Source organism: Platalea leucorodia (genome assembly GCF_965183815.1).
Source record: "Platalea leucorodia genome assembly, chromosome: 3".
In the NCBI taxonomy this organism is placed as follows: Eukaryota; Metazoa; Chordata; class Aves; order Pelecaniformes; family Threskiornithidae; genus Platalea; species Platalea leucorodia.
Genome location: NC_138825.1, coordinates 19802077 through 19819033, shown reverse-complemented (window position 1 = coordinate 19819033; position 16957 = coordinate 19802077). Strand labels below are relative to the sequence as shown.

General features: G+C 38.9%; 1 protein-coding gene across 3 annotated transcripts in view; it reads right to left on the bottom strand.

Moving 5' to 3' along the window:
* LCLAT1 (lysocardiolipin acyltransferase 1) overlaps positions 1 to 16957 on the bottom strand; it is a 120847-nt gene that overhangs the window by 78627 nt on the left and 25263 nt on the right. For 2 of the 3 annotated variants that reach the window (XM_082307154.1, XM_082307156.1), the window contains exon 3: positions 1553 to 1721. In XM_082307154.1, coding sequence (XP_082163280.1) covers positions 1553 to 1717 — 165 coding nt within the window. In that variant the 5' untranslated portion in view covers positions 1718 to 1721. Of the gene's footprint in view, positions 1 to 1552; positions 1722 to 1873; positions 1897 to 16957 lie in introns of those variants that run through there. The other variant, XM_082307155.1, reaches the window with a different exon arrangement.

The following is a 16957-nucleotide window of genomic DNA, read 5'->3' as shown; positions in this document are numbered from 1 at the left end:
CATATTTCTGCCACCTCTGTGCCACAGAACTTCAAATAACACAAATTTCTCAGTTTAAGTCAACTGTAAAACTGGAATGACATTCCCACAATCACAGATGGCTTGAGATCTCAGAATGACAAGCATTATATGGGCCAAACAGTAACACTGTTGGAGTCCAACTGGTCCAAGATGAGTTTATTGCTTGGAGACACAAACCCAAGTCCCTGCTTCTCCTGACTAAGGATGGGCAGAAAACTACTGCAGACAAGGTCTGAGCCTCAAAAAGGTTGGGTGCAAAATCTTTTTCAGACCCCTTTCCTGAACCTAAATCCCCAAGATTCTTACAAGACAGAATCCTTTTCACAAAAATATTCAAATTATTTTGGTTTAGGTCCAGTGTGGGCTGAAATCAAACTTCTAGACAGCAAAAGTTATCACAGACTAGTTGTAATAATCCAGAATTATAAAGCCCAGACAGCTAATCAAATAAAAGACCAATATTTGATTTTGGGGAGTTTGCAGTTTTAGAAAAATTGGGAGACAAACAGGCAGAAAGGGTCAATTTTGTGACACTACCAGTACTCAGCTAAATTTCATCATGGCAAGAAATAACAATCCCTCTATTCCCTTTACTGGTAATTATTTCTTCCCTCCTAATTTCATCGCATTTAGTAATGATGAAAAGGACGACGTTTTAGAACATGAAACAGCTCACACCCCTTTAAAACACACAAGACAGAAACAGAGAAAGCAGAAACTGTTTGATATGTAATAAAAATAAATCTTCCTTTATGCCACAAGATACTTATTTCTGCACACCAATATAGCATTTTACTTCAGAAAAAAGTTAAACAAATCTTTAAAGGCCTCGAGGAACAAAGTCTCTTGGCTTTTAGAGAACGGATGAAGAGACAGATCCCATTCATACCGCCTTTCCTCAGGAACAATTCAGGGATGAGCTTTGTTATTGATTTCCAGACTCCTATAGCTAGAAAGTTGATGCAGTGTAAGTGAGGAAGACTTCATTTCTAGGGGAAGTTCTTCTTTTTCACCTGAAATCATTTGTCTCTAATTCAACTACAAGGACTGAATTCTAAGAGGATTAAGTAAGAGAACAGTAAGGTCAGCAACAATGTACCAGACACTGAATAATTTTCCTAATTAGATAGTTGGAGCACAGTCAAAAGGAAGTGTTCATAAGACGACTCACTTAGGAAGTCTGTAATTTAGAAAATTCTCCTGCTTGCTAGTGCTTCACCTAATCTTCTCTGATCAGCACCTAACTGACACTGGACGGAGATGTCATGAAAAGGCCTTTTCAAGAGTACAGTTAAGACATAGCATTAGCTTACATATAAACCGTGGAAAAAGAAGGGGACTGTAGACAGGCACAGAATCTGCAACACTGAGCTAAAACCTAAGTCTCCACAGATGGTAAGTATGTTAAGGCCTGTTTTGACAAAAGCATAAAAACTTTAAAAAAATAAAATAAAATTAAAAGTCTCAGCGAGCAAAGTAAATCATGGGATTATAAACATTTGCCCAGAACTTGGCTCAAACTGCAACTTACCACTGGGAGTGTGAGCCAAGTGGCCACAATGCAATCGGTGATCCAGCGATACCAGGCCGGTGAGATAAACATCAAAGGTAGAAAAGGACCGAGCATGAATATACTTCCAAAAAAACTTCCCAAGAATAGTGCAAGTAGAAAGTATATCCCTTTCCATGACACCATGGCTCTGAAAGAAAAAGTTGGAATTATGTTAGAGAGACACACTGAAAGTACATACGTAACTCTTCAAGTCCATAGGTCCAGCTTGAGGTAATATTCCTCCTTTTTTTCCACGGCTAACAACACATGACGATAGTAAACGCAGCCAAAGCATTCTACCTCACAAGCAGCAGTAAGAGAACGACTTTCGAAACACAGTGGTTTGTAAGGTGCACTGGGATATTAAAGGGGTCATAAAAGTATCGGCTACATCGTAATTTCCTCCACTTATTACAATATGTAATTCCACTCCAAAATCTTCCGCAAGCTATTTTTATTGTACAACGGTACGAAGAGCTATATAACAGAACACCTGTTATATTAAACTTTTCAGCCGTTATCTCTGTCATTGGTAAAGCACTAATGTTAGCATTTTCTGAAGACAGGGAACTTTGCTTTTCTACTTCTTTATTTTGTTTCTTCTTGCTAAACCCAATGTTGCAGAACCTCATCTTCCTCATCTAGCAAGGGTCTACGTGCGACCTCCTTCAGAAACCACTCAAACCTTGCGAGACTGACCAGCCATTTCAAACGCCAGTTCCCTTTTCACCACAACAGGGCAGGCAAGCAGCGGCGGAAACCTCCCGACTCACCCTGGCTTAGAGAACTTGTGACTTTTTGCAGTCTGCTGTTCTTCAGCTGTCCTTATCAGTTATTTTCCAACTTATTCCACCAAAAAGCCAATAGCCTTTGGTTTTTAAGACGGTAGTCTAGACTTGAAATATTTCAATGTCTGTACTATTAGCTAGACTCCCTTATTATAAATTGAAATGTACAACGCACGGAGCTTCTTAATGCATTACGGCAGAACACTCAGCAATCCTCCGAGCATTTGTAATAGCTACAAGCTTTCACAATTTAGCAACTACTACCAGCTATGACAAAGCAAATGTGGAAATATCAATTTTCTAAATTAGGGCCTAAAAATAGACTGTTTTCATCTATTTAGGACTCAACCAATTGTTTATAAAATCAAAGGTTAAGTAGAAGTCACTTTTCAGTCACTTTACTGAACTCCTTTTTTGACAGGCTATTTTAGAAATTATAAGAGCTCAGACAGACCGGAGTTCAGGACAAGAAAAACAGGAAGCTGGTATTTTTAATTTTAAAACGAGCAATGGAAAAGTAATCCATTAAGCCTTATGTACCGTAACATACATGATTTATCTCAAGCATGTTTTGTGCAATGTCCATAGCAATAATGTTTGCACAGCAAAGTATTCAAAAGTCAAGAAATGGCAACGCTAGTGTTGCTAACACATGAATTTGCTTCTGCTACTTCACGTTGACAAGTAACAAGAAAGTAGCTCTATTTTGGGATACTTTTAGGTTTAAACAGTTTCCTAAACTGTACATATTTGGAGGAAGGCCAAGAGAAGAGGCCATGCAAATTTGTTAATGTAAGAAGGATACAGGAGGCTGTATTTAGCCAAACTTCTACAGCATAGCAAAAGAAAGTTACACTAAATACAAATGTTTGCTGATAGCTGTATCAGAAAGATTTTAACACAATGAAATCTAAACTCAAACAAATACACATTATTTACATCCTGGAGTACAGAGCCCTCTCTCCTGCCAAAAGCAAGAACTAAATAACCTGCTGTCCACATACGCATGCGCTAAGTAGGATCAATTTTGACACATCAAGGGATCCTTGAAGAGCACTGCACTGAAGAAACAATGCTCCAGCTGCCTCCTTGTATTTGTTACTGCAAACCTGTGTGGGGAAAGTCTGAAATAAAGGTACCAGAGGACAAAAGAAAAAACCCAGAGAAGGACGGAAACAACAGAAAGGGCAAAGAAAGGCATTCATTGCAGCAGGACTAGAAGAAAAGGCCTTCTCCTGACATATCAAGATTTGAGACCTACAGCAAAAGGCAGCAGAGAGGATTAAAATTCAATGTGCTTGATCTAATCAAGCATTTTGTGAGGAACACGCACAGCAAAACACCTGGAAACACCGAGGGACAGCTTTCAGACACACAAAACCCACTAGCAGACACAGACCATGAGTTTGTTTAGCTTCAGCCAGCCACTCCGGTCCTCTCCGAGGCTGCTCGGAGCCACCGGTCATCGCGTCAGCTGCAATGACGTCCGCCAGACAGACCCACCGGCTCCAAGCAGCTGCCGCGCAACACCGGGGTGCGCGCTCCAGTTCCAAATACGTGACCGCTGCATACAGGTACCCACAGGGTTAATGAGAGAAGACATCGCTCCATCATCCTCCTAGACTCTTAGTAAAACAATGCAGGTCAGTTATTTACAGGCTGAGCTTTTCACAGTTTATGCTGGTCCTTCCTTCAAATTATAGCACAGAGCCAAATATTTAAGAAAAAAAAAAAAAAATTTCTGTATTTTATGTGAAAGACTGTCTTGCAAACATTTTATCTTTAGATGAAGGTGTCTAAGCTATGGAGAAGAAGTTCTGAAGTTTCTCCTCTTCAACCCCCACCCCAGCAGTATTTTCTTTAGCATTACAGTATATACATATATAAGTTATACTGCATTCCACTGGGTTAAACACCACGGTGTTTATTTCTAGACACAAAAGATACCACGTGTGTTTTCAGTTGATGTCATTTATCTCTCTTGCAGCTACATTTTTAAAGTGTGATACCATATTTTGCTTATTACTTATATATAATACATTATATATCTTTACACACGTACATGTGCATTTATCTAGAATAACGGATGAACTTTGTCTCTGAATTACATCCACCACAATAAAGCACATACCATGCAAACAGGTATGAGAACAGAAAAATGACTCTCTCTTAATGAATTTGAGCAAAATTGCAAAATGAGAAGCCTGTGATAATGTGAAGAACTTACAGCAGAGAGCAACCATCCAGCTGGCCTTCTGAAAACAGGGCTCAGCAAGCTCATTTTAGTCACAGGGTGAAATTGTTAATGCACTCAACCCATTCATTTTCATTTGTGGGTTCACATGGTGGAGTTACAGCCTGGACAATAGGTTACATGATTTCAAATGTATCTGCCTATGCATGTCAGTTGAGGAACATTTACATACACTCTCATTTTAGCCAACAGCCAAGGGTGGGTATTCATCACACGAGCTGCCGGGCGCGTTGGCTGCCAGCAGCACATGCCCTGGGCTAGTCAGCAAAAGCGTTGCTCTGCGTGTCTTTAGAGCAGGGAGGGCAGAGGGGAGGCCGAAGCCCCCGGCTGGATTTGACACGCTCGCCAGGCCGGGTGCCCCGCCGAAGCGACGCGCCCCGACTCAAGCGGCGCCACAGGGAGCCAGCTCCAGCACCTCCTCGGCTAGGAGCACAGTGCACAAGTTTGTAAATTGTACGGAGCCAGCTCTGGTCAGACAACGTAATTAGTCACAACTTTGTGTCCTACTAAAGCTTCAGTGCAGTTTGGGAATTGCCCTGTCTCTGAAGCAGTACAGTCATGTTCACACAGTGCCGCAACCTGCCCAACAAACCCTCTTTTCCCTGTCGTTGCTCAGCTCTGTATCCTCACCTTTTTCCCCACAGCAACCCCTCTCCCAGCCCCGCATTCCACATCTCCCATCCCTAGGTAGCAATACCCCTCCCATACACACCCCATTTCCCCCCGCCGCCCTTGCGATACCAGCTTGTTCGGGCAGGCGAAGAGCAGCGCGCTCCGAGCGGCCACACACCCTGCCGGAAGGGAAAGCCGGAGTGCTGAGGGCTGCGCGGCTGGCACGCAGGCTCGGCTACCGAGCCCGGCCAGGCCAGGCCAGGCTCTGCGCACTGGTGTCAACTCACGTTGGCACTACAAGGGCTGCTGCACCCACTTTACCATTGTGTCAATCACCTGAGGAATTCCCAGGCACCTGCTACCAAAGACAACAGGGAATTGACTCTACCATCACCCTTTTTCATCTCTCAGCCCCTTAAACACCTAGCTTAGAAACAAAGCATCGTTACAGATACGTGTCAGCCATCCCAAATCTAACATACGCATGCAACAAGCGAAGCAACAGCTACAAATCAATGCAAAATACATGCCTGCAACTTCAAAACATGATTAAAAACCAACCAAATAATCTCAAAGGGAAACAAGTACTTAATGAGGACTTGTACAATGATCTAAAACAAATGTGAAAAATCTCAAAACAAAGAAAATCAGAGCTGATTCATGTCAGAGATGAGACACCCAAGAAATGAATTAAAGGATTCAACGGGAAGTCTGAATAACAGAACCCAAGCATTTTCAAAGTGCAGAAGCATTCCTTTACTGCTGCTGATAACTATCTCTTCCTAACGCAGCAATCACTCTCAGCACTGGATTTAGCACATATTACAGCCTTTATGCATCTTAAAGCCACTTTCCATTTGCTCTGTGGGTCAGAGGTGTGGGGAGACAGTCAAAATTATTTTCAGATTCAGGCGGAAAGCTGCAAACAGTGAGAAAGACAGCATCCTCATACTGTGCTTGTAGTTCTTCATCTATTTTGTGGCAGAACTCCAAGTTATTGGGATACTGTACTTCACATGTTTTTGTTGCCACAGCAGAAGGAAAACATGCTCTGTCTCCAGGTAACGGGAAACAGTAATTCTTAAAATACAATTTTTGTTTTACATTTCAGTTAATTTTAAAAATTCTTGGCTACAATGGGACAAATTACTTTCCAAAACAGTTGCATTTTTGTAAACTTCGTCTTTTTAGAATATTTTCTTGAAATTATTTCAGTATTCTATGCAAACAAAGTTTTTGCATAGTAACATAAAGCAGAGGCACCTTCCTCTGATCGGATTTTGGCTTGTTTGCTTATCATCTACATGCTTTTATTCAAGGTACAGCTGGAATGACAGACAAACCACAGCTTGTTATGACGATGATTTCAAAAGGTTTTAAACAGCCTGTTCTCTACAACAAAACTTGTTTTTCTTCAGAACTGCTTCTATGGCTTATAAGTGGGCAAAGGATGCAAAATAAGTTTATCTGGTAAGAAACAAAAAGGTTCTAAAATTAAAGGTCTAGAAGTTTCACAGTAGTCAAGACTGATCGCATGCTTCACGTTTCCTTAACAGTTCCTGGCTAATTCGAAGTTCTTGTACAAACAGGTTAATTCGTGTTCCAGGTTCAATGTAAAACAAGATTTAACCTACAGTATGGAATTAAGCAATGTTACCTGACAAACAGAGCCAGCTGCCTGATAACTAGAGAGATTTTTAAGCACTTAGTATTATGCAGTCAGCAAATCAGGTTTTATTACGCTACTGAAAAAATAAAGAAATGCTCTTTAGTGCCAATAAAACAACATTGTATTATTACCGGTCAGTACGTTTCCATTCAATCAGCACGGGCAATAAAACTGTTCATTAGTCTTCAAGAACTGAATGGGGAATACTAGGCATTGGGTTTAATTCTCCTTCCAGTCAATTACCAGTGAAAAAGGCAAACGTTATCTTCAATTAAAATCAAGCAGAAACTCACACAGACAGTTAATGATGCCTTTTCTCTAACAGTTCTGCAAAGAAAGCCAGCAGTTAACTGCAACCTAACTTAATTTAGTTCTGCATTTCCTCTAAGCACGGCAAATGAAAGAGGTGAGGTGGAAATTCCAGCTCCCATATTCAATTTTGCATTCTGAAACATAATTTCCAAGTCAGAAGATACAATTTTCACAATTTTTAAAACTTTCATCTGGGTGAAGTGAATTGGACTTCAAGGAGGTGGGCAAGAGGGGAACAAATATTGCCAACTTCCCAAGCGTTCATTAAACAAGCCAAACGAATGACCCAAACATCTACTTGTTCACTAGCTTTTAAGGTTACTAAACAAAATCATCTAGACAGGAGAGCAGGCAGCTGGACAACACTTCCCAGCTTGCGAGGCAAATAACGCAGGGGTCTGGGCAACCACCGAGCAGGTGGCCGAGTGACAAAACACCAGCCAGGCAGACAAAGTTTCAGTGGAAATGACACATCCTAGCAGAATGTTTCAAGTCCAACAAATCACCAGGCTTTTCTGTTTGAGCATTTTATGGGGTTTTTTTTCCATAACAACATTTCAAAGGAAATTTTTACCAATTCTTGCACTCAGAGCAAGAAACCAGTTTCTATGTAATACTGTATTTTAAAAAGAAAATTACTTACAGCAAGCTTTTGTAGACTGACTCAATTGTATTTCCAGATCTACAACTTACTTACCCCATCTCTTTGATCACGTAACTTCTCACTTGTGCCTCAGTTAAAAGAACTGCAGAAATAGCAGAGGTTGTATGGGAAGCAATGACAGGAAGAAGCTGAATTATTAATTGCACAGATACCCACTCTAATCAGTAGCCCACACAACAGAGGCAAGAAGTCTCCACAGACCTCTTTATGAACTACATTTTATTTCTGATCCTTCTCTTGGGCACTTTGGTGTTTTAAGGAACATACAAATATGGCACAGATCACTATCACACAAAAAAAAACATATGAAGAAACAGGCACTTGATGATTAAAACTACTTCCCTTTTATTCAGTTCTTGCATTTAAAAACCTTTAAGAGATTTAACACATGTATCGTAAAACAATATAGGATAGGGCAATAAAAGATAATTATCATTACAAACCACATCCTTGACCCTCTCTAACAGTATAGCAGATATTAGCTTACACATGCACAAAATAAAAAGTACAATACTTAATGAGTAATTTCCGTAAATATTATCACTAAAATATGATTATTGCTGCATCTTACAATTTATTATATCTTTTATTTGCCAAGACTTAATATGACTATTATAATTCAATAAAAAATTTAATAGAATATTTAATTTGCTCTTCCAAGTAATTGTGTCTTACCAAATGCAAAAAACCTGGCTGAGATTCTTTGCAGTACAGCCTTTAGATACTGTAAGCAGATAATTCAGTCAGGGTGCAGACATCAAATCCAAATCAGTCTGATGCTTTTTCACTCTTGTTTACCTATACTCTTGCCACTGTTGCTCCAGACAACCATTAGACCAATAAAGCTTGAATGAGAGCATGAGCTAAGGTATTTAAAATAATTTGTAAGAGGGTATCAAGCAACAGCTACAGCTGCTTCCTGAAAAAAAAGAATGATGGATGGAAAAGTAGCTTGCTTTTATTCCTTACTGTATTCAGAAAATCTAGAGGAATTGACAAATTTAAGCTGCTGTAGGAAGAACGGCACAAGAGCTTTTTCTACCAAAAGCTACCTCATTTTTTGCATATTGCAATATTGCATACTGCATATTGCACAGACACAAATAATTCTGAATTACTTCTTCATGGCTTTCCATGCATATAGTTGTTCTCTGTACTATCCTTCAAGTTACTGTGGCCCCACAAGCCTGTATTAAACAGCAACCAATACAAAAAGAGTGCCCTGTCTGACAAGTCATCAAAAATAGGCTTGGCAGATGAAGAACAGCTGTTGTATTCCCCCCATCCCCTTCATCCCCTGTCTTTAAATAAAACAAAAAAACTCAAACCATAACCTTGCAACAAACATGGCGTAGTGGTCAGTTTGGGAGTTTTATTAGGTATATTATGTAAACCCTGCAGGTCAGCTCTACGCCTAGTCTACTTTACAAAAAAGCTACTTGTGGTCGACAGCGGGCAAATCTAAGTCCTCCGGTTTTAAAAGTCTGTAATAGACCAAAAAGCTGACCAACTTTGATAGATAACAAATCCAAGTGAAAATTATGAAAAACAGATAAAACATTCCACTTTGTAATTGGAAATGTTACAAGCAAACCAATAAATCAATTTTTTTTTCCCCTGCATAAGAGCACCGCAACACTTTAGTTCACAGCTATTCTTGGCAGGGACGGGTGGCATTTATAATTTCAGAAGTACCTATTTCACAATAAGATCCTCAGCCGGGGAACAGAAATCAAGGACTCCGTGCTGAAGAACAGTTACTCAATGACAAAACTAGTAGAGTGTTCAGTGGAGTATCTTAAAAACTCTGCCATTGGTGTTAAACTAAAATCATTCCCTGAGAACAGTGAAAGCCCTTCAAGTTATTGAAATGTACTGCAAGAGATCCTGAATGTACGATTTAAAAAAATATTGCATTTCCAAGGTTCTGAAAACATTGCTGTGTTCACCATTTCCAAGATAAACTCTTTTCTCAGCCTTCTTACAGAACAGTAACTCACAACGCCCTTCTGTGTAAGGATACATCCATGAATCTTCTCATGGCTTTTCAGCCCTTATCAAGACAGAATTTTCTCATCGGGTTAACAACTCAAAAGAAATATAGGAGACATGTATGAACAAAATTCAAACAGCCTGTTCAACAAGCTATGAAAACCACCAACCATCACTAGGATAGTAACAGCATGACAGAAAACTTATGCTAACCCATTATGAAGAGTACAATTATGAAAATAAAAAGGGGGGGGTGTAAAAGCAGACTTTCAGAGGCCTTACGAAAGGTACCCAACTTGGAGAAAGTTTCAGTGAGAGCTTTGTATTTGTGACCATCCTCAATAAAAAACCTCTCTCCGTTTTAGAACAGAATATATTAACCCAAATAATTCCTCCTTTTCCAGTTACAATGTATGCTACAAATGAATTTGATTCTGGATGGGTAATATTGCAGCTTTTTTTTTTTAGTATCTTCTAGTATCTTTTGTACTATAACAAACAACAAGAATTGCTAAACTACTTTATTCCTTTTCTTAGTAGCATACGACATGCTATAAAACTTTGGCAGGCCTCATGCTAAAAATCCCAACAGCAAACTTACTAAAGCCAGTGAGTCTCCACCGAGAATCAATTGCAAGATGAGATTATGGATTTCATCTACTCTCAGAATTGTTAAAGGGCTGAAAAGAAAAACTAGAGACTTATCGTCATCTCCCTACCATGCAAGTCATTCTGGCTAAACAGTACTTACATGAGAGATGGAGAACAGTGCCTACAGACAAATTTATGCCACTGTTTGTTTGGGTTTTTTTTTTAATAATAATAAAGATAAATTGCTATTTTCGGTTGCATATAACTCTGTCAAGCCTTTGAGTCTGTGAAACTGCGTAGGCTTTTAAAAATATATTTCCAAGACAAATATCAAAGAAAAAAAAAATTTACAAATAATGTTAAAAATGTTCTAGCCACTTAATTGGAAAATTCCATACTTTAGAAAACTTGAAATTTTGCAGGGCTGCCTTTGTATCAGGAATACACAGCACTTTGAAGCATACTTACACATCAGCAAATATCACATGTTTATAACAACTTTAAAAGCCACATAAATTGTAGTTTTCTAGTGAGTTATGCTTACAGGCTGGCTGCTTTCCAAGGTAAGCATAGCAGAAACAATAGATCAGTTACCTGGCAGGCTGCGAAGCAAAAGAGGAAAAATGCAGTAGTTCTGCAGAAAATTTACAAATGTTTCATTCCCACTAGAAGCAGCAGAAACAGTTTATTTGCATTTGTTCCATTTTTGGACATGAAATCCTGTTCTCAGTCTGTTATGTTTTGGTGAAGATGGAACACCCAAAGCGATATAGCCAAAAATCACACATTGCCAAACTACTGTCCTACTAATAATAATATTTCTGCTTCAAGACCTTACAGTAAGAGATGAAGCTCTGCTGTGCTTTCCGGAGCTTTCTAGAGAACAGTCTTCAAATCTCGTTTGCATAGCTCACCAGTAGGATCAGTCAACAGCATATCTGGATATTCCTAAGATTACATGACAAACCAGTGTTAAGAACTGTAGCTTCAACCCCGTCTTCAGCTCTGTAATTCTTTCTTTCCACCCACTACAAAGGTAAGGTCCTCTTCTGACAGAACTCCAAAGGGACATCCTCAGGGCTTCAAGTCGATCCAGGTCTTCAAAGCCATTTCTAACAGAGCACTGCATTTCACAGTGTAAACACTTGCGTGGTGCTGTGCATAGATGCAAGCTTTGCCTGGGAAGACGCAGAGCTGAGTTAGACGATCTGTACTTGAGCTAATAAAGCTCCGTGTCTCAGCAGGGATTCTCAGCCCATGCACAGCAGCAGGCTGATGCAGATACGTTGCTTCTGGTTCCAGGGCTACTGAATCTGAGTCTATAAAACACACAACATTTTTCTTCAAACTTCAAGTGTTCTCAAAGCCAGAAAATGTTTTACCCATATAGTATAATAAAGCAACTCACGTTTCTTGTTAAAGCTGAATGGCTTTGGTCCCTCAAACACACAGGAAGATATGAGTGACCATTTGATTCTTACTTGTAAAGTGTTTTGCATTTAGCCGCAAAGGACCCAGTGCTATTGACCAATGAATAACAACACGTTTTTCATGAACATTTAGCAAGGTCATTTCATCCTATAACAAATTACCAGTATAAGAAGCTAAATAAAGTAAATCAAAGGTGAAGCAGCTGGGGAAGTTATCTGCCAGTGCTTATGCAATACTTTACTAAGCTGCCAGAAGACAAATGGAAAAAAGCAACATCTAAGACTAAGATTTTTAGCTTTTTAGGTTTGTATTACGTAAAATAGTAGCTTATTTGAAACAGAATCTCAGTTTCTGATAAAGCTTGCCAGAACTGAAAGGAGCTTATAAAAAAGAATTAAAAGTGGTTTAATAGGTGTTGTATTTCCCATCACAAAGACCAAGTCAATGTTACGGTAAAAATGAGTTTCAAGTCAGCTGCAAATACATTTGGCAGTTGTAGATTCATTAGATAGACGTGCTGTGGCAGACACATAGATGCTAGGCAATCCAAGAATAAAATATCCATGAAATAATTACAGAACAGCAAGTGACCTAGTCAGGGAAATAACCTGTTATAGCTATTCAGGGACTACTAGATTTTACACGTGAGCAAAGCTCTAGCTTAACAAGAGCTATTAAGAAAAAAAAGGGGAGGAAAGAATGAAAGCCTCACAAGAGCTATAGATAAAGAGCCTCCCAACACACATTTGGGGCACTGTTATAGACCAACTGACTACTGCCAGTCTCTGACTCAGTACCACTGATGTTGCTACAAAAGTGCCTTACAAGCTGCAGAGTGATAGGGGAAAGGAACAAAAAGGCAGAACAACTTTTAAAAAACTGTGACCGTTGAAGCAAAAACTTGTTTGGATAGTGAAGGAAACTACGCTGCTCATACCTCAGGGATGGGAGGCCAGAAGATAAAGAATACCCTGACCTACACCAAAACTATCATGTGGAAGATAAAGGAGACAGGAGGCAAGGCAGACATAGTCTAGAGAAGGTTATTTATTGGTATCCCCTCTCCCCCTTAAAAAAAATAATAATAAAAAAGGAATCTAAGAGGAAATGCAATGACTCAATCTTTGCACTAGATAAATCATATCCAAAAAAGGAAGATATTATCCAGATTTGGCTGTGCAGATCATGCCACCAGAAATATCTAAATCAGGAATCTTCTCATAGCAGTTTCTGTAGTCATGGAACATGTTTAATATCAGCTGTATCTAGACTTTTCTTTAGGGCCAGACAGATTTAGAGTTAATGATCTAGCAATTATTATATGGATTTTTTTTCCCCCTTTTTTTTTTTTCCTCTCTTGCTACAAGAATTTCTTTTCCAAGAAGACCTAGCATTCTCTCAGTTATTTCCAAGTGGGAACACACCCTGGCATATGTTTCCCCTTTTACCAAGTGCCCTGACCTTTCAGAAAAAAGATTACACAAAAACACAGAATTCTTGGAAGGAATCTGCTATTTCTGATTAGCATACTAATATCACAGAAACAGAAGCTAGAAGAGCTTATCTTCAAGCTGGAAAATATGCTCATTAATAAGTGAAGTACCTGGGCAACTGGCTAAGGATATATATGAGAAAGCACGTACATCTTTCTAGTTGCATTTGCAGAAGAATTCCCAAATGCAATCACAGCTCTTGAAATGCTTTTAATGAGTTCATTGCAGTGGGCACTGTGGAGGTGATATTTTTACTGGGGAAATTATAGATCATGAACTTGTCAAAAACAGATGCTTATGGCATTCCACTTCCCTCTCTTCCTCATCAGTTTGAGGCTTCTCCCTGTGTCTTACCAAAGTAAACACACTGCTGAAACTCTCAGTAACCCCAAATAACCAAAGGACAGTATATCTTTACATATTGGAACACTTTGCATTCAAACAATACGACCTCAAGTAAGTTAGTCCACTTCTGGCATGACTGCAAGGCATGCTGAAGTTAAGAAAAAACATCACAAGTACAGCTACAAAGTTGAACACAGAAGCGCCAGCGTTAAAAATAACAGCATTGACTACAAAATATTCTTAAGTCCCAGAGCTAAGTGACATTTTTCATCTGAGCATGGAACTGACAGCTATCTTATCCTACACAGAGATGTTCAGCTCTGAAACACTTTTGTTGCCAGCATGACCATCAAGCAAACAGCTTGATAAACAAGAGCAAGCGTAGTGATGGCAAACGATGCAACACAAGGATCGAAGACCTGATACTACACAGTACCACTTGGAGTCTATTAAAGCTACTCATTTATGCTAGCACATAAGTAAATACTGACAAAAGAATGGAAACTATTTAGAGAAACTATAGTTACAAGACCTTCATCAAACAAGGGACAGTAAAATTGCTGCAACTCTTTATTAAAATGTTATGAATTAACTGACTGGCAGTTGGGGCAACTTCCCGTCTCTGCCGGAGGTATAAAACCAAGACGACACGCAGGGGTGCCGCTTTCCAAGTTCATGGGCAGAATGAATATTATGTGAATTTCCATTCTAGTGGAGGCACCTAACTGAGAAATACTCACTCCTATATAGCTTAACTCATACTGAGCAGGGTCTTAAACCTGATTTTCCGCAATGGCGCTAAAATAAGAGCCCCAGTGACAAGCAAGGCAAGGGTCCTGTCCTTCAGAGTTCTGACTTCTCCCCTCAGCAGGTCCACCTTGAGCAAGGGCTGCGACAACACCACCTCTGAAAAAGCTAAGCTGTGATTGTTAAGTTAAAAACTCCTAATTTTGACCTTCACATGGAAACACAGCCGGATGCTTCTTTTGAGTGCTTCCATTCTTGACACTAAATACGATTTCTCGTATGTACTTTGAGCCGAATTTATGCAAGAACACCGTCTTCCCATGAGAGTAGCTCTTAATAAGTACATGGCCTTAAAAGCTCTCCACGGAAATGCACAGAGAATTATATTGTTTTATTTAAAGATTAATAATACATTTTTCATAGCTTAAATAGAAGATAAACGTTTGCAATTTCTACTATGGTATCTACAAATGTGCTGTAAGAAAAATCCCAGGCTGTTATAGTATCAGTTATATACTTGGATTAACACAAATAACTTAGATTAAGCCTGTCATTTTCTCAAGGCTAAAACATATCATTTTTAATTTTACATAAAGCTGCTTAACACTCAAAACTTTCTTCTCACACAAATAATTTTCACCTGCTCCTGCTGTTGTTGCAGATTAACAGCCAGAGAGAGAGGACAGAAAGAACCAAAACAACGCAGCAGTGGGAATAAAAGAACATACTATGTCAAAGGGAAAGACCAGAGCTGTTGGAAAGCCCTGTATTACAGCTAAGCAAGGCAAAACAACATGCCTTCTAACAAAGACAATTTGAAGCCAATTACAATCCAGAAGATTAATGTACTGACTCAGGCGCATATGAGCCCGAGTTTTCCATCACCCATCTTTCCCAAGAACCCTTGTCTAACTCACCGAAGGAGGGGTAAAGCTGGTTGTAAAAAAGTTCTCAAAAGTGCAGTAAGGCGAAAATTTGAAAACAACTTGAGGAAACATGGATTCCTGCTGAGCACAGAGTTTTCAACAACAACTAAGATTTATTATATTGAAATTTTTTTTCCAACATAGATACAAGCTACAACAACGTGTGTTTCCCTTCCAATTCAGCCACAGCTGAACATTTTATTGAACCATTACAGTAAGAAAAGAAGCTTTCACAAAAACTTAAAAAAAGATCTCTTCCTTTGGGATCAAACAGATATATTATTAAAGTAATGCTGGTAAGAGGAATCAATCATTGGACTAAGTGATGTCAAGGATTGCTGAGCAATTAAATCTGATTACTAATTTTGATGTATTGATAAGAACGTCAGAACAGAGTATTCAGAAAAATATACTGAAGATAAATGTTCATGAAACTGTAAGTTTTCACTTTCCCCCTGCCTTGGATTTGAATACATCAAGAAATGTAAACAACTTTCTACATCAATATTTAGAAAAGTTTTATGGGCAATGCATACAGTAATTCAGTTTTTAATAAAGATATTACTACCCATACATACTATTTAATCAAAGTTCTCTTTTAATTTGTTGGTTTGTTTTTTTTGTTTTGTTTTGTTTTTTTGCTATAGAGAATGGGGAACAGGAGAAAAAACAAAAAAAAAGCAACACCTTTGTTAGTTTCTGTTGTAAAAGGTAAGCCAGCAATAGTCACCAAAGCCAGAATTTTTAGATCCTCCTCCACCTTCACGAGTTTACTCATATGACAAATTAACACTCTCTTCAAAGAGTACGCTGAAATAACATAGCCATATAAATTCCGTTTGGAAGCAGCTAGCTGGTCAAATAGCACATGTGTAGCCCCGCACTACTCCCAGCATGTGCTACTCTTTGATATATTCCCATTAGGCATTCCCATTAGGTAAAGCTGCAGTTGGTGCTTTGAAGGGAATATCATTAGGGGATAAAACCAAAAAGTTCAAAGGATCAAGGTTTTATTATGGCACAACCCATTTTCTAAATAAGTTTCTAACAACATCAGATGAACCTTCTCATTGATTTTCTTGCAGAAAGCAAAACACTTTTTGTACACATACTACATTATTTACAATCAAATAATCTTTATTATTTACATAAGCCATTTTAAAGTATCTCCTTGTAAATCACATCTGATTCCAGCATTAGGCTTTATTTTATCCTTCTCCCCCCCCCCCCCCTTTTTCAATTAAACTTTGCTCCAGAGAAATATCAGAAATTATGCTTGGTGAAATGGGGCAAGAAGTTCACACGCAAAGCTCTCTCACTGAATAGGCAGTGATGACAGGATTTGTTAAATATGCATTTTCTCACCTTAAAGGTATCTCACTGGAACAGCCTGAGCGCAAGAAGAAAAACTAATGGTTTCTTGGCAGCACATATAAGCTGCCATTATTGTGATGAAACATTAAACCACAAGCAGCTTCCAGAGCGAGACGTGCTTATGTAAAGGAACACATTTCTTCAAGTGTTTTAGCTTAAATAGATACTGGAGTCAAAAGAATTGAA